Consider the following 22,720-nt stretch of genomic DNA (forward strand, 5'->3'; position numbering starts at 1 on the left):
AATGGTCCTGGTATAATGGGTTTGGAAACACACCAGGAAATGTTTTAGTTCTTTTCTTTTTTTCTGTTTTAGACCATTTTATATTTTTTTATGTAGTGGCAGGTCTGACCAGTGGCAACACGTGACCAGTTAAGGAATTATTTTTTTTAACTTCCTCACACACCCTACCCCCACTCATTTTTTTTCTTCTTTTTTTTAAAAAAAGCCCAAAAGTAATTTGAGAGTTGGCTGGTCATTTCTATGCATGTGAGTGTTATTTCTTAATTATGCTACATACAAGTAAGCAGATAAAAGATCTAGAGTGAATTTCAAGTGATTGCTTACGAATCTTGCAGTTAACTCTCAATATAAAGTCCAAAGAGCTGTCATATTATTTTAAAAGCAAGCCATTGTTAGGCTGAACAATTAAGTTCTTTGGAGACATAGCAAAAACATTATATGTGGACAAATCAACTGTTTTGTACATGATTTAAAAGGTTGACAAAACAACAGTGTCCTTTGTGAGAAAATAGCCTGTGTAGTTCTGGAACAACATACTATGGACAGTTGAGATAAAATCTGCTAATGACAAAATGATAAGAAAAGAAGACAATGGAGAAACAAAGGAACTGCTTATGATTTGAAGAACGACTCACCTTATGCTATGAATGTGTATGGTTTATTTGCAACTGCTGACAAAATCAGCAGGATGAATTCTAAAATGGATTAGTCTAAATCTCTTTAAATTAGGCAATATGCTTAAAAACTCACTGAATGGTGTTTCCCAATGTAGATAGACAATGACCTGAAGCATAATTCAATATCAGCTTGACTTTTTACGGTAAAAGATGTGGTATGTTTGGCTAAAACACCTGACTTGTCATCAACTGGCCATGCAATTTACTTGCTGAAGGCAAAACTGAAGTAAAGACAACCTAAGAACGAGCAAAGACTAGACACAGCTGCATTAAAGGCCTGGTAGAGCATTGTCAGGGAAGAAACCCAGTGTAAAAATCTTCACAGTAGCACACTTTTTTTTATAACTCAAACATGATTGGCCTAAGTTATTGGAGAAAATAAAAATGAGGGGGAGAGGAGAGGTAGAGCTTATTATTGTATCTATCACTGTTTAAGAATACTGCGTCTACCTATGCTGTTTAACATTATGTGACCAAATAGAAATTATGAAATATTGCTAAAAACATTTTACTCTATTGTGTAATTTTGTCTTTTATTTAATACCTTTTATTCCATTTAGAGGCGAGCATCAATTGACCTACTTATTACAGACCTCAAGAAAAAATATGCTTAAAAAGTCATTCACTTCAATCCATAATTTCCTGGTAAGAGAACCATTGTGTGTGTGTGTGTGTGTGTGTGTGTGTGTGTGTGTCATGAGTTAGCCAGGGGGCATAACTATAGTGTCATTAACATTCCAACAGCCATGCCGACACCACTGACTTTGCACTACATGATGAGACAGCTCTCTCTCTCTTTCTTTCCCTCTCTTGTATTGACACACATAGCCTCGTACACGTGCATACATGTGCACACTCTTGTGCACACGTGCACAACATACAAACACACACACACACACACACACATATATGCATGCACACCCACACACATACTGTATATGCACACACACACACACACACACACGGTGACCATCTAGTGGTAGTAGTACTACCGCTTAGTGCTGACTCACCCTATTTTTTTTATGTCTCCTCCAAGCAAGTTAAACTTTATTTAACACAATATTTGTTACATTATCGGATGTAGAATAGCTACATTTTTAGGCAATTATCCCACGATGTCCTTGGGCATATTTCGGAAGACTTGTTTTGCAGTGCTACACTTGCTTTCTTCAGAAACACTCAACGCTTGTGTGTGTGAAGACCAGTATGGAATAAAGAGTTCCTTCATACTAGTTTGTTTTCGTAGTTCTGCCTTAAGCATCTAGAAAAAGGCAACAGATACAGATATGGTTGGAAACCTATTCTGATGTAATCATGCCGTGTGGCTACATGTCGACAGGTAGAAAACCTTTTCCCTCATAGGTGAGAGGACACTAAGAATGACAAATATTATCAGCATTTTTTGTTCAGGCATGTACACAATGCATTTATGCCATATGAAATTCAGCCAGTTAATTCATAGGCCAAAACACCGGATGGAAAGAAGATATTTGAGATAGTATCTGCATGTATTATGAAAAAAAACGATAGAAGAAAAACTCATAATTAATGGGTTTTTTTTTTAACATCATAATTTAAACATTTCTCACATTTAATGGCTTAAAATGTAAGACAAAACTGACTTGGCTTAAATTTGCCAACAAAATTTCAAAACTCCACACAACGCACTGTTTTAAAATGCAGAGTAGGATTTTATTTTAAAGTTACAAAATAATTACAAAAGCTTTATTTTACATAAACTGTACAGAAAGAATGGGTTTTACTGGTTGACTCTGTACCAACATCTAAAAATAAGTTTCATTACATAGAAAATGAGAGAATTAAATATGAAAGATTTACTGTACAAAAAAATCGTATCAAGAGCTGAAATGAAATCTGTGATATTTTACACTGACACAGTGATTAGGCTTCTTAAAAAAGATAAACAAATATTGTACAAATACTGTAATAGCCTTGCCACTGTATATAATAACTAACATGTTGGCCTCTTTGGTTCCATTATACGATACACACAAATGTTCACAAAAATTCATTTGACTATTATAAAAATATCTTTTCCATAGCAATTTATTGTTGTTGTTGTTGTTGTTGTTTTGTCTTTTAGTTATTTCTGCAACATTTCAGTGCAAACATATGAAGAATCATCCGCTTTGGAAAGAAAGCGAAAGATCACATTTCAAGTATTTGATAAAGAGTTAAAGATTAGCAGAACAGAACACTTGGTCTGGACCAGGATTACTATACATTGCATAGGTTATGCGGCACTTTATATGACTAGGAGTGTGTGAAAAATGGGGTAGGTGCACCTCTTGACAATCCTTTTGAAGGCATTTCAATAGGCAAGTGCTTAAATTGTGCATTTAGAGCATTTCTGCAAGTGCTATACTGCCAGCTGGTCAGTAATAATGCCTCCACAGAGCACATGGTGCTGACAGCATTTATGAGCCATTGAAGTTCACAGCCAAAGAGCTATAACATCACACTTCACCTGTTGGACCTCATGTCTTGGTTCAGCAGTCTGCCACATGGACCATCCATGCACAGGGTGCGGGAAAGCCACTTTGTTACAGTATTGTCCAAGAGATCACCAGCAGTTTCATTTAGCCTACCCGTTTGATATGGAACAATGAGAAAAGTTCAGCTATGGTGGAGGGAATGCCTTGAGGAACATACAAGGTAATATTACAAATACTTGTTGAAAACCCCACCTCTAAAGAGTGATTTGTCAGTGTCTTTGAAGTGCTGATGTTCTGAAGTGTAAAGGACGATGTATTGTTTGTGCCTTCACTAGTCTTGGAAGGGTTCTTCCTAAGTACTCAAAGCAGTGGGCAATACCAGCTTGTCGTAGGTAAATGTCATGTTATGTCCTGTTGGAGTCAAAAGGGCAATGTATTTTAACTATAAGAAGCACACAGTTTGGTGATTTCTGTTCCCTTGTCACACCTTTGTATTTGTAGTTTGTAACAGAATCACTCCTGAACCACTGCTCCATGAACACACACTAGAGTGTGATTGTGCATTTGTGTATATATTATAACATGTATTTATATGCCTGTGGTACAGGTCCATAAATATGTCACCACCGCTGTAATGTCCTTTGATTACATTCAAAGTCTACAATTCTCTTACCAGCCTCAGGCACAACCGCATTCCTCCACAATCATGTTAGGAACATCCCGCTTGACAATGTTGTACTCATCGTCAAAGTAGAGCATGGACATGGTACTGAGTTTGGTAGGGATGCAGCAGGAGTTCACCGATCCTGGGCTTATACCTCGCATGCGGTACTGATTGACCACAGCTGTGTGAAATGAGGAGGCTGAGCCTGGCACGCCTGCCATGTAAGCAGGGCAGCTCCCCTCGCAATAATTGCCAAAGTAGCCAGCAGGTGCAATGATCCAGTCATTCCATCCTATAAGTCTAAAGTCAATGTAGAATTGCTGCCGGCAACATAGACCACCATGATTTCCATCGCACTCCAGGCCACGCTTGTGAATACGATGCTTCCCTTCTGTCTGGCGAGCCCGCACCACCAGAAAAGGCCGGTGAGAGGGATCACCCATGTCCACCAGTACAGGAACCACACTGGCTACCTCACAGCCATCACAGTGCACATCCAAGTCCTGCCGTCTGCCACCTTTCCCTAATGCCACTCTGACTGCCTCTGACAGTGGGAATGTGTGCCAGCCACTCCGCTTCAGCTCCAGGCGCTTCTCAACCCACCTTTCCTGAGCACCAGGCTCCTGGTAGTGCACCCTCACTGTCAACTTTCGACGCACACCTTTTTCCAGACCTCCAGGCAGAAGTTTAAAGTACAGCCATAGATTAGCCTGCTGCACATACAGGTTCTGATTTCCCTCATTGGAGATCACAAAATAAAGGCTGGATTTCACTGAAGTCAGGTCATCTGTAGGAAAGGGAGGGAAGGGGAAAGTTAATTGAAGCATGTATTCATTTTATATTATAAGTCACTAAACTTTTATTGTATTGAAACCTGCTATGAAGTGCCAGAAAAACACACACAGTATATAACTATTTTGGCATATTGGTAGGTAGGTTGATTGTAGGTAAATTGTTCCATCTTATGACATGATAGCTCTGACAAGGTCAGATCCCTCAAATGATCTTTTGTTCTCCCTTCCATATATCACTCAGATTGATGGAGAGGTTGCAGCAGTACAACACTGGGCTTGAGCCCAGTTGGCCAAAGATTGTACACGGCTGATGTAGGGAAGCAGGGGTGGACTGTGAGTTCTGCCCTGGGGGGTTCACCGAGTTCACTGTGAGCATAGTGAAAACTCACAGCTCCTGGAGCCTTGGAGACTGACAGCACAATGCACTCTGTGAGGTATTTATGGGACAACCATAGCACAGCCTAGTGTTGAGCATGTGGCCTTTGAATAAAGAGGATGAACAGGAAAACAATTTGCATGACTTAGCACAGTATTCTTAATGCTGTTGTATTCAGCATGTAGGCAGTGTTTGGAACAATTCAGAATGTTGGACTTTGATTTTTCATTTTTGAAAGTTCCACTGAGTCAGTGAACATTGCTGAGTCAGTCACATTGCTGATAGCGCAAGCATGGCGGATGATATAGGTAATGATATTTCATTCGAACTTTTGGTTAAAATTGCAGAGCTGCCTATGCCTGGGATGTGCTGAATTGCTTGAATTACCTTGTTTGCAAACTGATTAGCTGAGGTCAGTGTCAACAGCTTGCCTCGGAAGATGGCTTGTTTCTCTGACAGCCTGTCTGGCCCCATGTAGCAGTGGCTTTATGTGCACTCAGCCCTGTCCAGACTCGTTTGCCTGCCTCTGCTCTCTGGCAGGGACCCATTTTCTCAGCAGTCCCAAAGTGGCACACAGTTAAAGCTCAGGAGGGACAGAAAATAAAGCCCTTGGGACATGGTGTGTCAGCTGTTAAAAGCTGTGAAGCAAAATATAAGTGAAATAGTTTAGTAAACAAGCCCCCTAAAATTTTCTACCTCATTAACTGCCGGCATGCCTTCGGGTTACAAATATTCCACTATTCCCTGTGCAATAAAGCGCACTACTGCCTGCCTCAACAGTTCCTTCTCTAAATTAATGACATGCACAGTGAAGACTGGTCTTAATGACGGAACTATAATAGTCCATAGATTTCCTCTGCACATGGAAGCAGGAAGGAAGGTGAGATCTGGAAAGCAGCCACATGATCCATTGCCCACACGCTGATTGGGCGTGCCTACTTTCAGCTGAGCTGAACCACAGATGGGCAATCATCACTGTCTGGCCAACTTTACAGGAGGCAGAGGAAAGAAGGGTTGATTACCAGCACTCATTAACACTTCACTCCCTTATGGAGCTTCGTGTGACATTCCTTTCCTGTTGCTTTCCGGTTCCCTGTGATCTTAGGAGGTGGTGCACAGGTGAAATAGGCCAAATATTTGACCAACATGTTTTTAAGGTATTACCCTAAATGGTAAAAGGTTTTATTTCAGCTAAAAGTAATTTGGTGTCCTGTAAAATTTATTTGATACGTTTACATCACTTCACTAACCTTAAGGATTCCCAAGCATGTGCTGCGTATCGGCAGATGTGCGGCTCACTAAATTTATTTTACTATTAACTCTTTCAGCCTGTCTGAAAAAGAGATGAGGACAGCTAAAAGTCTGCTACATTTATTACAACTTTCATGCTCCCCCACCACTGCAAACACGGGCACAGAACAGTGCTTTTAGTGTACCATGTGAGCATGTTGAGAATTCAAAAAAGTGTATGTTAAATATTAAATGGATAAGTGGACAACTAAATATCAGGGTCGTTCGAATGCTCTATTAGATCTTACGTGCATGCTTGAATTGTTTCATATGAACTGCTCAATCCAAGAATATGGGCTGCTGATTAGTTTCTAACATCCTGCCAATCCCCTGGCACTGTGGAATCTAATTTCCAAAACAGTATCCAATGTCAATAAAACAATTTGCCAAAGAGATCAATTCAAACAGGGTATAACTGACATGATGAAATTACAGGTCCTGTTGCAAACCCTCTGAATACTGCTACACTGAATAATGTCAAATTATAAAGCTTAATTTCCCATGCTGGACTGGACGTTAAGAGTTCAGCGAGTCCGAATAGCTATGGACAAATGAGAAGCACACATCTCTTGCTTCGCTTCCGTGGCTACGGGACACCAAATCCTTCTGAAACGGACCAGAGAACAGAGTTAACAGAGACGTGAAGCTGGCAGCTGTTCTCACCTGCATGTTGGCAGAGTTCATAATTCTGCCCTCTTAGAGTGGAGTAGGGGATGCAAGCAACGCTTCTGGACAAACCACTAAACCATTAAAACTGCAGCCCCATGTTAAGTCAAGAAAGTTATCAAATAAGGGCTAGCTGTCAACTAGATCTAGGGAACTGCACAGGATGAGCGCATCTGGAAGCTCAGTGGAGGAGTGTGCCACTCACAGCAGAATACCTTGAGAGCTTGTCCCAAAGCCATGCCCTGACTGGCAACCTCCACTCTGGGGGTTAGCGCCAGCTGGCCCTGAGGCAGAAGGGGTCCAGAGAGCAGGGACCAAAGCCAGTTTCGTGACACAATGCAGCTCAAAGGTTCAAAGGTGTCTTGAATAATGGGTGAAAATGCAAAGAGGCCTAGCTTTGCTTTGATATTTTAAAAGCATTCTTTCATTCTTTGCAGAACTGTGATATGAGTAGACCATCCCCCACCACAGCCTCTGTCCCCCAACCACAACTCAAATGTCTCATGCATTATTCTAAGTGTTTTTGTGTGTGTGTGTGTGTTCCTCATGATGACATATTGGGTTCAACAGAATTGCATAGTGCCCTACTAATAATTAATATTTTTTTGCTCATTTGTCATAAGTGTGTAATTTTTCTCAGTGTAGAAATTATGCTGGACAGATATTTAAGTGATAAGGAAGTCAGGCTGAGAAGCATCGCACGTCATCTTTCATACTATAACTGTCAAGAGTGAGACAATTTTTCACCATCTCAGGTCTCCATTATATTAATAATGATAAGAATGAATTATTTTTAAATAGTTTCCTATACCTTATCCTTACTAGATACTTATCCTTGATGTTTTACTGTTGTTGTTAAATGGTATATTCAAAAGAAAAAAAAAAGTTTTTGTAACCAATGCTCTTTTAAAGATCTAATCTACAGTTGTTGAAAATCTATCTATTGTTTCTGAAAATTTTATTATGCTGATCACAGCAGGATACACATGATTTTCAATGTGTGTGAATATGAAATGAATTTGATAAAGAAATGCTTCTGGCTGTCAGCAAGATCATGGAAGACTTTTATCCAGTTTCTGTATGTAAATAGTAAAAGGTGTGAACATATTACATAATCTTTATGTCATCATTGCCTTTCTACATACTTTGCTTGCAGAAGGCTGTGCAAAGTGAATTAATTATATAACCAATCACTATTATGTGTATTCCTTTATGATATTAAATAGGATTGTTTTTTATTTATTATGAAGATGGAATAAAATATGTTTGATTTTTACATGTATCTCTGGGTGCTCTGAATAACCCTATTAATATTATACAAAAATGACACATATGGCAATCGAAATATGTTGCAATCTTCTAATCGATAAATATAAAACACCACGTCCACGTGCTCAGAGGGAACTAAAACAATAACCGCTGCATCATCCTTGCAAACGTCACTCCGATGTTTACATTCAAAGTCCTGAAAGATCAGTTAGATCCTGTTAAACACTTGGATTTCTTCCCCTACACACCTGACTCGGCGAAGCTGATGATCTCTGATGTTTCCTCCTGCGCCTCGTTGCTGTAAGCGGCTTGTCCATCTAAGCTGGGAATCTCGAACCTCCCGTCCTCCCTCACTTTTCCGGCGTGTAGCTTCCTCAGCGCAGTGACCATGGCCGCCTTCGGGATCGGGTGCGTGATGTTAGGTCTCTGCTTCATCTGCAATCTGCTCAGTATGTGCCTCTTCACCGCCTCTACAAAGTCTGTGTCCATCGCGTCCGGAACGTCCGCACGACCGAGGCCGCATGACGCGCACGAGTCCCGGGGCAGCGCGTGGGTGTCGCTCCCGCCGCCCCGCACTGACAGCACGCAAGCCATCAAACAACACATCACCCGCACGATTACCTTCATCTTCTCTCCGCCGCGCCAACTGGCGATCGTCCTTGAATTAAACAGACTGGGTGCCTTTGGTAATCTGTTTACTCTGCCTTCACAGATATGTCGTGCCAGGTAAATCGACGCTGTGCAGCCACATGAGATATTTAAACAACGTGTTCATAAAAAAGTAATTGAAGTTATTTTCGTAACCTCACACTTAAGAATGAACTGAATTAGAAACAGTCCAGACCTCTTGGATGAAGCGACTCTGGCCAGAAGAGATGGGCTTGATGTCGAGCATCAAAACTCAGCCTCGGGCTAGATCAGTGCACGTAAAACATACAAGCCCGACTGCGACTTTCTGTTCGGGAAATTCTTCTTCAGGTGACGGCATGAGAAATTTCATCCCGAAAACAAAAGAGTGCAGTCAGAGTTTAAGCGCCGGTCGACTGCACCAATTCTTCACTAAAAAGTAGTACGAGCTGAAACGTTGTCCTCTCTTGTATCGCACCTTGTTTTCGTCCAGGTCGCCGCTTAGAATGATAAAAGAGCAGAAGAAAGGACGCAGAGCCTGTGCGTACTACAGGGAAGGATGTTGAGCTTTCCGTCCTTTCCCCAGTGCAATCAAGCTACTAAAGCCGACTCGCGCGGTAACTTTTTATAGTTGAAACCACGTGGGTCTGAGAGGAGATTACCGTGTGTGTGGCGAGAACAGCATCAGCTGCGACTGTGATCCATTCACTTCTGGATGAAGAGCTCTGGAAGCCAGCCAAGGCGAAATACTGAATAAAGTGTAAACGTCACACTGTAAACTCCCTTTTATCAGACTCATCTTACAGTCTGCTTTTCCTGGAAAGTTTTATATAATCTTTACAATAACCCCCTTTCTAGTGTTAAATATTTAGATATTTAATATTTATTATTAATGTTGTTATATATGATCTTTTTATAATTATGATTATCAAAACCAAATAAACATTTTGATTTGAAAAATGTCTGTTGCCATTTGTTTGTAACAAAACCTTTAAGAAATGCAGCATCTTGCAATATTTATTATATATATATATATATATATATATATACACACACACACACACACACACACGCGCGCGCACACTAGTTTGTTTTTATATTGACGTAAATTGAAGTGAATCAAGAAGTTTGGTTTGGTGCTTTGGCGCCATCTATTGTTCTCTTTTTCTCTCCTTGTACTTGTTGTCTGATTCCAAAAAGCACTGCCATGATCAGAGAATGAATAGGCTACAAACACGTTTATATTTGTGAATTGTTCAAAGCTGTAAGCAGCAAAGTATTTTGGTCTTATCTTAAGATATACCTTACATTCTTTTTAAACAGCTCAAATTTTCTAATTTAGGTAGAATGTGTTCCTTTTATAATGCACACGACACAAATATCCATGAATGGTCACTAATCCATGGATGATAAAAATGGCGTATCATCCTGTAAAAATAATTGTAATATGCTTTAAAAAACTACAAAAAAAAAAGAAAATGGTTTATTTAATTCACACAAAACGCAGAAATATGTTGAACTAAATCCATGAAAATGATCAACTTGAGGGGATGGTGTTTAGAACAAAAAGGTGAACATGTTGAGCATGTGGAGTTTTTTCTGGGTTATCACATTTCCTCCATCTCCCCAAAAAACATGCCAAAATTTCAACTGGCTATGCTAAATTGTTTAGCATCGGTTGTGAATGAGCGTGCAATGTGCCCTGTGATGAACTGACATCTCATATGTCGTTAACGTTTTCCTTTGCCCAGTGGTACAGTAGGTTACAGCCTGACCATGACCCTGACCAGTATAAAATGGCTACCAAAGATTAATAAACGAATGAAAATGACCATACTGTACTTACTTCACAAATACGTTTAATGCACAGCACACAATAATTTTAAACAATTGTAATTAAGAGTAAAAGGCTGTAATTACATGCAGCTTACAGTATACTGTATATATAAAATACATTGATCTCTGCTAATACAATACAAACACAAAAGCATAAACATATTAATTATATATCCATACAAATGTCAAACCATGGCTCATGATGAAATTTATTGTGAAACAGGGTGTAAAACTGACATTAAAAAAAAGTATAGTGATGAGACTGTTAGCTGCAATAAAACATTTGAATGGTGCAAACATTTTAAAGATGCCTGTGAATGACGATCCTGCAATCATTCCTGTGACCATTCAGATACTGGAATGCCCAATCCTTAAAAAATCGATGCATAACTTGTCGCCAACGAGCAGAAGAGAGACATGTCTGTGGGACCTAAACACACAATCATTCACCAACACCACTTGCACATTATAGGAAGTCGGATGGGAATTATTTTTATATCCATACAGTCCTGACCTCGCTCCAAACAATTTCCACATGTTTGGGCCATTAAAAAAAGTTCCTGGGTGGAAGGGCTCTTAACCCAGTTCCAGTAACTTAAAACTTAAGTTGTTTTCTTTGCTTGATGCAGTCCTATAATTTTCCCCTTTCTGAAATGGTGACTTTTTGGTCAGGCGGTGTATACACACACATACATACAAAAGAAAGCATACATAAATCAGATTAATAAATCAATGTCAGTAGCATATCAGCAGCTGGATCAAAGTGTAAATATATGTCCTTACAAAGGACAATCAATGCTATTTTTTTTTCTCTCTGAGAAAGCAGCATTGGCTTTTATTAAACTTTTCATACACTTTCAGCTATCTCCCAGAGTCATTTGCCACAATGAAATTGCAGCTTGGTCTTTGAGAGGTTTACCTCCCAATATGAGGAGAAAGTCAGGCATTGGGACCTCCATAGTGTCCTCTGTTTCATTTTCTAAGTGCTCACTTTCCCTCTTCTTTTGAGCAACATGGTTTTCAAATGTGAGGCAGTTCCCATATGTCTTACTTTTTAAGCCCATATGCAGATTTTGTAGCTCTATGTTCTCCTTAGGCTGCAACTGTATGGGAATGGAAGGAAAACACTTGTTCTTGAAGGGTCTAAATGTGCTGTCCTTGCTTTTGGATATGGAGAGTTCTTTACTGCTATAATTTGGTGGTCTGGGCTGGAATTTTTGCCCAAAACCCACACAGCGGTGGTGAATTCGCATTGGGGCAATGGATCCTGGCAATGAAGACAGCATTTCCCACGTTAGTGTTGTAAGATCGAGACTCCACAAGCAGTTAGTGGGAGCAGTCTGGGTTTCTCCTCCACCAAAGAGCAGCATGCTGTCCTTGTACACCACAGCTGAGTGGCCCATCAGTTTAGAGGGTCCTGAGCTGCACATTGAAATAGGTATAATACAGTATTAAAAAAACATAATATTAATTCATTAAAAATTGTATTAGAAATAACTTCCCAAACCTTTGATAGAAAACTACTTTCGACATTTATTCAAACTAAAAGTAAAACTTCGAAGTAAGCAGTAAAACCAGTCTTCAGCTCATATAACATGATTAGCCAATGAAATGTAATAACTTACAGCTAGTTACATGTGCTGCTTACTTTCTTGAAATATATTGGTTAATGAAAAAATGTTTTCAGAATTTCCACCACAATAGTTAGTTATTTTTTTCATGTTTGTTTTTTGACTACCCATTTTTGACCATTAAAAAAAATGTTTTTGACCATCCATTTGACTACGCAACAAGTAACAAAATCATTGTGTTAACCATTAAGGTCAATTCAATGACAAGCGAGCCAGATTAATGGAAGGAAATTACTAGGGCACCTGGATTATGAGCACTTTATATTTTCTACTGAGTGTATCCAAGGTCTCATACTCCTTACAAAGGTATTAGTGTGGCATAGACTATTTGTATAGTTTTTTAAAAAATATATTCTTTAATTTTAATAAGGTAAATCGAGTATGAATATATATGCAAAATTAAAGCCATATATTTATACATATGTAAATTGATTATTCCTCTTTATTCAGTACACACAACTTGTTTCTACACTCTTTATCTTGGGTACACCTACCACAAAAAACAAACAAAAAACAAACAAACACAGGATTTGGAGCACAAAGTTTAATTTCTTTAAGGCTTTCTGATATTAAAACAGGGTTTCAACTATACAAGGGGAAAATCTAAATATACCCACTTCATTTATTAATTCAGTGATGCTGAAAATACCAAAATGTCTTATTTTGCCAATCCCAAAGCCTCTACACTACTTGCTAGTGATCATGATTGATTACATATGGCCACTGCTCTGTATCAACATAAAAGGGTTTGCTTGACATCACTGAGTTGACCAAAATACAGTACAATAGGAACATCCGAGGAGCTCAGTGCAGTTCTGAGAAAGAGTATGGTAGAAGTCAGTAATGCCTTTTGGAGCAGGCCTAACATTAACTGAAAGCTGATGAAATGCATGTAACAGTCAAAAAAGGTTTTATATTGTCACGAGCTAAAAGGCTGCTGTCCAAGAAAAAAGCCTTAGAAAGCAAAAATTCAAAGTTGACTTACGTGCAGCTCACCACACGAACAAATGAAAAGCATTCAGGACGAATGTTTGACCAGAAGTTTTGAGGTGTAAACATAAGGCATTCAACCCAGAGGACAATTAATTCAATGTTAAACATGAAGGTGGTAGTATCATGCTTTAGGTCAGCTTTGCTGCCTGTGGAATTTTATGTGGTTGGAATAACAAATACTGCCTCAGATTTCTTCTATGTAACGTCAAATCAGGAGCTAGATGTAGTCTCAAATAAGCAGAAATGTAGACAAAACAGAGTAATAACAGAATAATGACCCCAAACACACATTAAAAGTGGTTGAAAATGGATAAAGCTTTAGGTTTTATCTTTAGGTTTTTGGAGGTTTAACACTAACAAAAATCTATAAATTGTGCCTAAAAGTCAGGTTGGTACCAAAAAAACAACGAATTAAATGAAACTACCAATTCTGCTAAGAAAAGTGGATAAACTTGCTAAGCAAATATTAGAGGAAGATTAGTAAAGCATGCAGGCTTAGACAAAAATGAGCAACATGCCAGAGAGGATGCAAAAAAAATTATCTGGTAAGAATTTAACAGCATACACCAAAACAAGACTCTGCTATAGAACTCTCAAAAGCTTGAAGTCCATGTTGGACCTGAAATTCCAAATTACTTCTAAGAAAGCTACTATAAGGAAAGGTATTGGGAGAGACATCAAGGTCAACTAAACTTGTAAAAATGACAGAACACTCCAAATGCCAACAGCTTTGACCCTTGTTAAAGTATGGACAAGTCTGGCACCACTCACAGGGTGCTAGCTGTCCTTTCTGAATGTGGGTTGATAAAAACAAAGTGGTGCTGACCGTGCTTCTGAACACTATTCTAGCTACTCAGTATCAGTGGGTGTTTGTGCTCAGTGATGGTTTATTTTAATATTGGTCAGTTAGCCCAGTCTTTAGTTATGCTGCCTTACCAACGAATTCAAATGATTGCCTATTTTTTGTACTTTCAAGACATGAACTACTCAATGTCAATCATGTCAGCTCTTCTTACAAAAACCTTCTCATTATTAAAACCCAGTCAATGGTATAATTTGTACACAAAAGCTGTGTTCCCATGGGCTTTTTCTCCAAGGTTTGTAAGGCAAAATCAGACTGTGCTATTTGATGTGTAAGACATTGAATAAGATCCATCACATGGAATGAGATCTTGGTCGAATTTTAGCAATTAATGGGAATAATCATTAGATTTTTCTTACAAGGTTCTGATGCAGGACCAAGTATGGCTGTTCCAGCACCATCTCCACAGGTCCCTCTGCTCCTTCAAACCTTGCAGACCACCATATAGGTACATGTAGTCCTGGTAGACGATGGCAGAGTGGCTGTGTCGAGGTCCAGGACCCGCTTGAGTAATATTTAAGAGTGACCATAGCCTGGAGTCTATGACAGAGACCAATGGTTATAGTTAGTTTAATTTTTTTTTTTAAAAACCTAAACACAGGCAATTAACAGAGCAGCTGTAAAATGAAATTGGGTTTAGAGACTACTGTATTATTAATGTTCTCTTTATTAGAATCTACTATTTGTGAATTACACTGAGAACTAGTGAATTTTACAACCTGCATAGAGTTGTTGTTACTACTTTGGGAATTTTTTTTAATGTTGAAACTGTACGTACAGGCAATGTGATTTAAAATCCACTGTTTACAATATAAACCATAATTCAAATATCATCATGTCTACTGGGTATTCATCTCATCTGTTGGGTGTGAAATTGTCATTATTGCAGCTGAAGGCGCAACAGAGAACAGTTGACTCATATTTCACAGTTACGAATGACTAAACTTTTGATAAATAATGTCTGGCTAAGTGTCTTTGTGCTAAATTGTCCCTGAGTTATGAAACCAAGAATACTGCAAAATGTTTGGAAACATTTTTATTCATTATGAAAATCATAAATTGAAAGGTTTGTGTTTTTCACAAACATCTAAAATGTAGACATGTGCAGGCATGAATCTGTGCAAGCTTCTGCCCCTACATATTTTAAGAGCATGTGACTACAGGCGGCATTTTGACAGGAACTGATTACAACTGTAGAACTGTAGAAATTATGACTATATACAGTATTATCCATTGTATTACTGTATATTTGCAGTGTGAAATATAATTAAAACACAAATTTATAATTTATAGTATTTAATTTATTTTATTGCCTTTACACATGCTTCTCTCACAAGCAACAACACTATCACAGACAAATGTGTTGGGCAAGCCTAGAAAGGAGAATAATTACTCATTGAAGTGTGGGAGAATCTGGCTGAGAAACAAAAACTAATAGTGCCAAAGCATATCGACTGTCACATGCAACTCAAATTATTTGTCTTAGAGTTTAAATCATGTTCATGTTTCTTGTAAAAAGCCTAATAATACTGACCTGTATCGAAACTCCACAATTCCTGTGAGGCCCCTCGCATGTCAATGTATCCACCATAAATCAACATAGAGGATCTCAACACAACAGCACTGTGTCCTTTTCTGTTGGCTGGTGGACCATTCTAAAAAACAAAACAAAAAAAAACAGAGATCTGCTAAATGTCTGTAAAACATTACGGTTATGTATTCAAAAGCCTTAGAATATGAAGTCTTTGCTTTTGGGGATAACTGTCGTTTAATGTGCGAGAGCTTTACATGATTGAGATATATGCAAAGGAGAAACTTTCCTGGCAATTGAGGAATGCCTGTAGTTTGCATAACTTTATACAGAAGCAAATGAAACTTTCCCCAATCAACCACATATTTAACTCCCTTAATAAACATTTTATGAATATGTTTATGATTGTCTTTTACTTGAGAATGTGGACTTTTCTCTTCTATGTAGACCCAGTGTTCTTTAGCTGCAGAGATAAGGGATTAGGAGTAAAAAGACAGTGAATATCTGAAAAAATATATACTTGCATTTATGGACTCAATCTTTAAGTTATTTTGACAAAATCACTAATAACAAAAATACAAGTTGTATAAATCTTGCGAAAAGTTTTCATTTATTAATTTGGTATCACCTGTGTCAAACAACCAGAAAGGTGTTTTTGTGTCAGAATATGCTGAATCCCTCAAGCCTCCAAAAATGTAGAGGACACCCTGAGACAAAATAATAGGGATAATATGGGAAATGTAATGGATAAAACATTACTGTACCATATTAATTACTTACATTAATTAATTATGACTTACATTTTATGTCAATATGTATATTATTACATTGTTAGATAACAATATATACTTGATTCTTTTTTAATTACCTGATGAGCTACCATACTGTGTTCCTCCAATTCATCAGGTGCATTGTCATCTTTACAGTCCAACTCAATCCACTTGTTACATACTAAAGTTACACAAAAGGTAATCTCATTTCACTAAGCACTTTAACTACAGTGAAATGCAAATTACAGTCAGAAACAAAACAATTAGTGATGTCTTACCCACATTGTATTTCCAAAAATCTTTTAATGAGTGCTTCCCTCTACCTCCGAACAGGTACACATTCCCATTGTAAGCACAAATGGCATGCTTATAGCGGTCACAAGGTGTAGGAGAAATCTGAGGCACAGACGTCCACAGACAGGAACCGGTCTTCTTGCTCATACTAGGCCTGTGAGATTTTCATAAGTGCAATCATTCCTGGATACAAAATAAATTTGTTTTAGAGACAAATACGTTTTCAGATACAATGCATTAAAATAAAAGACGCATTTACACACACACACACACAAGTAAAATAATCACTTACATTGGCACTGGGAGGTGACATGCAATCATGTGATCAGATAACAATGACACACCTACTGTGTTGCTATTATTAAACAGGATTATATGACACTTCCCACCCAAAAAATGCAGTATAATTTAAAGACATGTGTTATAGCTCTGTAACAGTTAATCTTCAAACATTTTAAGAGGTCACTATATAAAGCCTACATGCAAACTGTGACATATGTCTAAAAGTCCAAAAAATAGGGCACCATGGGCCAATTTATTTTAGTTACTTTTTTGAGTACAAAGAAAAATATTTATTTTAAACGAGTGGCTTAACGTTAAATTTATTTGCTATTTCATGGTGTGTAACAATGGTCAGGGGGTCAACACCCTTAAACAGAAGAGCAAGGTATGTAAGGTATGTCCATGTAACCCAGCTATTTTTTTTTTTACTGTAATTACCTGTAAAACAGTTCTTATATTAACACAGAATGACTCAGGCTGACAATATTGAAAAAAAAAAAAAAAAAAAAAAAACGGTTCTATTTATCCTAATGATAATTGAATAGAATACTATGTGACATTCTCATCCAGTAAATGAAATACAATGCTGCGGGTTGATTATGCATTGTGGTAGCTAATTCATGGGTAACTTGATTGATGATAACCTGATCATTCTGTACATTCAGGTAGTCAGCTAAATATTGTTGCTGAGCCCAGACTTGACAACTAAAACTGCAACTCCAAATCATAACACCACAGGCTTGTACAGTGGGCACTATGCATGATGGGTATATTACCTCATGTGCTTCCCTTCTCACCCTCACATTGCTTTGGAATACGGTAAATTGGGAATCATCATATCACATGACCTTTTTCCATTGCTCCATAGACCAATCTTTATGTTTCTTTCCTTTTTTCTGATTAATCTCACTAACAAGTGGTTTTCTTATTGCCACACAGCTGTTTAGTCCCAATCCTGTGAACTCTTACTCTTGCTAAATTGTTAATGTAAAAATGCTCTTACTCTCACTATTAAACTTAACTGTAATTTCTATTAAATAGTTTTTATAGTGCAACTTCAATAAGCCCTTAAGTGGCTCTTAATGTTTTTTTTCTCTTCACATTTCTTTAAGGAAGTTGATGGATCAGCATAGTCCTTCCAGGCTTCTTTTGAACAATAACGAACAAACAAATAGCCTGTGTTTACCTTACCAACAAAGTAAACCAAAAAAATTATCAGACTTCATATTATACTTTAATAACTGAACATTACAAATCTTGAATATTCTTTTTATTTAAGCCCATTGGCTTTCCTTGCTTTTTGTGTTTGTGTTAAGTTCTATAAGTAATAACTACAGTAGAGAGCAAAATTATATTTATCTTCCAACATTTTTTGCGAATAAAAAAAAAAATCAAATCAGATCAGTGACTGAAAACTACGACTTTAAAACACAGCCTTCTTAACCCGATAATTTGCCTCCTACCTTCATAGAGACTACTTCTCTACTGGTTCTGAAGCAGGTGAAATCCTGGCCAGCAGGAGCCATCTCTGCACTGCAGGACTGGCTTAAACACACTGACTGGCACATGTTCAGAAAGGCTGGCAACTCGGCGAACTCACCAAATGCCATGCACTTGTCTATCAGCGTTGATGCATCAATGACATCACTATCTTCAAGACCATTACTACACACTGCACACAGAAGCCATGGATGGCTGCAGAGGTTTAAGCTGGTAGTTGTTGAGGCAGGGAAAGATGGCACTACAAACAGGAGAGCCACACTGCCTCAGGCCAGTATTTATACATCCAGATAATAAACACAGCACAAGGTATCCAGGCCATTGCAAATTAAAGAACATCACCTCTGTGAAAGTAATGCCTACCTGTCGGATACGCAGAACTGGTATACACTTAATTTGAAATCCAAAATGATGTGGTGTCGACAAGGTCCAGCCCTTTTACAGATAGCCAGGTACCGCCGCACCTTTCCAAAGCTGATGTGAGGGAAAACTCTAAACAGCATCAACCCCCGGAAAGTTGCTGGACCATACAACATTCCTGGCAGTGTGCTCACAGAATGTGCTCACCAGCTTGCAGATGTTCTTAATGACATCATCAACATCTCTGAGCAGCTCCATTGCACCAATTTGTTTCAAGACCACGACCATTGTCCCTGTACCCCAGAAGTTTTCAGTGTCCTGCCTTAACAACTACCATCTCATGCACACAATAAAGTGTTTCGAATGTACCCTGCTGCCCCTTCACTGGAGTCGCTAGAGTTTGCACATTTTCCCCAACTGCTCAACAGACTACACCATCACAACCACTCACCCACCTGGACCAAAAGAACATGTCCATATAAATGGTGTTCACAGGTTTCATTTCAACATTTAACATGGTGTTCTCAGCACCTGATTGAAAAGCTGAGGCTGCTGGGCTTAAACCCTTCCTCTGCAACTGGATCCTGGACTTCCTGCCTGGGGGACCTCAGTCAGTCCAAAGTGGTAGCAGATTTTCCAGTACCTCCACACTGAGCTCACTCTGTTGCTCACTCTGCCAACTCACAACTGTGCAGCATTAATTATGTCACGTTCATTAATTTCAGAATACAAATATCTGGGAGTTCATCTTGATAACAAAATCGACTGGTCATTCAACACAATGGCACTCTACAAGAAAGGACAGAGCCGGTTGCATGTTCTGCCAAGGGTCAGGTCTTTTAACGTCTGCAACACCATTCTACGGATGTTATATGAAACCGTTGTGGCGAGTGTCATTTTTTATGCTCTGGTCTGTTGAGGCTGTAACATAAAGGTGTCAGATAGGAACAGACTGGACAAGGGAATTAAAATCCGGATCTGTGCTAGGCATGGAACTTGACCCTGTGGATGTAGTAGCAAAGAGGAGGATTCTGTCCAAAGTACAATTCATTTTGAACAATTCTGCTCATCCGCTACACAGTCTTTTCTCTGACCAGAGGAGCAAATTTAGACCGGGACTAATTACCACCAAGTGTTCCACAGTGTGCCCTAGGAGATCTTTTCTTCCATGGCCAAAAAATTATACAACTCTTCTCTATAACATGTACACTATGTGGATAGTCACTGTCAGTAACAACAACACAAAAAAAAAACAATATTACATACCTGTATTAATATTGTAATAATACTGGACAATATTACATACCAATATGATATGTGATACAATATTACAGTTATACAGTATATTAGATTCCTGTATTAATAGTGCAATATTTACCATTGCTCTTGGGTCATATTTAGTGTGAAATAAGGCATTCAAAAAGTTTAGTGTGCAATCTGGTACTTACTAATTTTAGGACTGATTTAGGATAATTATTTTATTTTTTTCTTATTTATTATTGTTTCCTTTCTACTGAATAACAATCATGAGCAACAGTAACCAAGAATAAGAAATTTCCTTCTGGGATTAATAAAGTTCTTTGAATCTTGAGTCTTAAATCAACAACTCGACTGTAGTGGGTCTTATCAGCAAAAATTATAAAAAAAGCAAGGTGACGCTCACCTGAAAGAAAATAATTATTAGAACTTTATAAATTTCAGGTGTTGCATAACATTTATTTCCACCCAAAATTGCATGGATTTTTGCAGAGATTTCTACTGGAGATGGGAGAGTCAAACCACTCCATAAAGTCTACTCCAGCACTATCCAATGAGTTTAAATGGGGTTAAGGTCAGGAATCTATGGTGGTCAGTTTATGTGTGAAAATAATTCCTCCTCACTCTTTCACAAATTAATCCTAATGAGTGTTGGTATTGTTGATGTGGAATATGCCCACTCAAAGCATTTAAGTAACCTGACATCACAGTCATTCATGATTTGGGTGTTTTCAAATTCTTGTGTGTAAATATCTGTCCCCAGGGATAGACGCCAGGCCCCCAGCTACCATGAACAAGATAAGTGGTATAGAAAAGGGGTGAATGAGTATAAAAACATTTATTAAAACATAAGTTTCCTATTCCTGGACGTTACAATGACATTACAAATTAGGGTCGAAATTGTTTACAGAAATGCTTGTTTTGTGTTGAGGAAATTTGGAACAAACAAACAAATAAATAAATAGTACTAAACAAATAGAGACGTAATACAGTAAGGTATATGTGAATTCATGATTACAGTTAAATTAAGAACTAAAAATATTCAGAAATTCTCACGAACTAACTTCTCCGAGCTCGGCTGGGGGGAGGGGTCAGCGGTGCCGAAAACATTCACAGGATGTAAAACTAAGATTGTTGAGTGATATCGAGTTTTTAAGTGACTTGCCTGTGTAGTTCTAGTTGTTCCCTGGTCCATAATCAGTTTAGATCTGAACAAATTTATACGAAGTCGAACTGGAACACATGCGTGTGCGGTTTGAACAGCCAACCGGTTGTAACCGTTAGCTTTTGTTGCATCACCAACATTCCCCACGGCTAATAGCTAATTACACATTCATTCCAACACAAATCATTTACAAACAGAAATATTTTTGGCGGTAAACATCGTGATAGAAAACAAAGCGTTCGGTTTCCGCTTTAGTAAGATATCGCGCTAACACAAACCGTTTTGACTGGAAAACTGCGTTGTTGCTAGGTGCTATTAGATGTAGTTATATAACTCGACGTCTTAGTTTCTTTCCATAAAGTTAAGCATTTGCTTTCATTCGCTTACCCTCTAAGGTTTACGTTCCTGTTTTAGTAAAGTATTCACAAAAGAGTCGGCTCACTGAACCGGTTATTTTTTAAACACCGAGAGCCGTATATCTTCACTTTCCCACCTGATGTTAATGTGAATGTAAGAGATTCCGTTACTCTGGTGTGAGTTTAAATTTAAACGCTACCGGGAAGCGCCCCTTTAACCGTTTGTTTTCGTTAACTATTGGTCACGCAAACTTTGTCTGTTTTAAAGATAAATGTCAAGTAACCGTTTAGGAGTCGACTCCAAATGTTCCGACTCCCTGAAAGAGACGAAAGGTTCCATGCCTACCAGTTGTGCCTTATTACATGTGTATTACAAGTGAAGCACGCTGGGCGGGGCCATGTTTCAGCAGTGAAGACAATTTTACATTAGTCAGTCGCATCATATTCCAGTTCCGTCTTTTTCTAATCGCCAAAAATAAAGATGAAAACCGATTGAAAAATCGAGTATGGAGTAAACAAGGAAGGAGCTATAATTTATATATTTTATAAAAAAATTCAATTAAACCGCGCTAAACGCACAATATCTTAGAAAAATAACCGGCGTATTAATCGTTATTAGGAGGCTGTTTAGAAGTGTATGACAGACGAGTATGTACGATTCCAGTTGTTTATCTTACAGTATGTCTATATAAACGCCAGCTAGCCTAATCCGCATGTCTTTGAACTGTGGGAGGGAATAGAATTATCCGGTGGAAACCCATCAATCACAGGGAGAATATGGGAACTTCATACACAGACTCTTAGGCTGGCATGTAAATGTAAAATGTAAATGTAAAAGCTGAAACCAGACACAGACACCCAGAAACAGGCATGTGATATTTAAATATTTGTAATGAGGTTGTCGACTTCTGCCCTGCCCTAAAAGTGACATAAATCCTGCAATTTTCACTTTGGTGTGGATCAAGATGGCATTTTTTTCTGTCTTCATCTTTCCATAACTTTGTTAACAGCATTTTAAATGTGTTTAACTGAATAATTCTGAGTCTAATATTTGTTCTGATTAT

The 22,720-nt window shown here is 38.3% G+C and overlaps 2 protein-coding genes across 8 annotated transcripts; both read right to left on the reverse strand.

The window, feature by feature from the left end:
• Positions 1-2,418: 2,418 nt before the first annotated feature.
• inhbb (inhibin subunit beta B) lies at positions 2,419-9,259 on the reverse strand. Its single transcript, XM_053496574.1, has 2 exons — positions 8,441-9,259; positions 2,419-4,584 (listed from the first exon to the last, which is right to left on the reverse strand). The coding sequence occupies exons 1-2, from the start codon at positions 8,817-8,819 to the stop codon at positions 3,812-3,814; spliced, it is 1,152 nt and encodes a 383-aa protein (XP_053352549.1). The 5' UTR covers positions 8,820-9,259; the 3' UTR covers positions 2,419-3,811.
• A 1,402-nt stretch (positions 9,260-10,661) lies between these two features.
• On the reverse strand, positions 10,662-21,990 carry si:dkey-3d4.3 (actin-fragmin kinase). Of its 7 annotated transcripts, none has more exons than XM_053496570.1 (8): positions 21,794-21,990; positions 16,721-16,919; positions 16,541-16,623; positions 16,301-16,379; positions 16,089-16,135; positions 15,676-15,796; positions 14,501-14,681; positions 10,662-12,077 (listed from the first exon to the last, which is right to left on the reverse strand). In XM_053496570.1, the coding sequence occupies exons 2-8, from the start codon at positions 16,881-16,883 to the stop codon at positions 11,513-11,515; spliced, it is 1,239 nt and encodes a 412-aa protein (XP_053352545.1). In that variant the 5' UTR covers positions 16,884-16,919; positions 21,794-21,990; the 3' UTR covers positions 10,662-11,512. The 7 variants fall into 7 exon arrangements, with proteins under 7 accessions (XP_053352545.1, XP_053352542.1, XP_053352544.1 ...); XM_053496567.1 differs by having other exon boundaries at positions 21,688-21,990; XM_053496569.1 differs by having other exon boundaries at positions 21,579-21,990.
• Positions 21,991-22,720: the final 730 nt, after the last annotated feature.

The sequence above is a fragment of the Clarias gariepinus genome, chromosome 5, assembly GCF_024256425.1.
Source record: "Clarias gariepinus isolate MV-2021 ecotype Netherlands chromosome 5, CGAR_prim_01v2, whole genome shotgun sequence".
NCBI classification, from domain to species: Eukaryota; Metazoa; Chordata; class Actinopteri; order Siluriformes; family Clariidae; genus Clarias; species Clarias gariepinus.

What these genes read in the sequence shown, in the direction of transcription:
- inhbb (XM_053496574.1), bottom strand. Translation starts at nt 8,819, where the DNA reads ATGAAGGTAATCGTGCGGGTGATGTGTTGTTTGATGGCTTGCGTGCTG. An exon ending in CATCAGCTTCGCCGAGTCAG is followed by an intron (nt 4,585 to 8,440) that starts GTGTGTAGGGGA and finishes CCTTTCCTACAG; the next exon opens with ATGACCTGACTTCAGTGAAA.
- si:dkey-3d4.3 (XM_053496570.1), bottom strand. Translation starts at nt 16,883, where the DNA reads ATGAGCAAGAAGACCGGTTCCTGTCTGTGGACGTCTGTGCCTCAGATT. An exon ending in TTTTTGGAAATACAATGTGG is followed by an intron (nt 16,624 to 16,720) that starts GTAAGACATCAC and finishes GTGTAACTTTAG; the next exon opens with TATGTAACAAGTGGATTGAG. An exon ending in AGAAAAGTCCACATTCTCAA is followed by an intron (nt 15,797 to 16,088) that starts GTAAAAGACAAT and finishes TTTGTTTTTTAG; the next exon opens with AATGGTCCACCAGCCAACAG.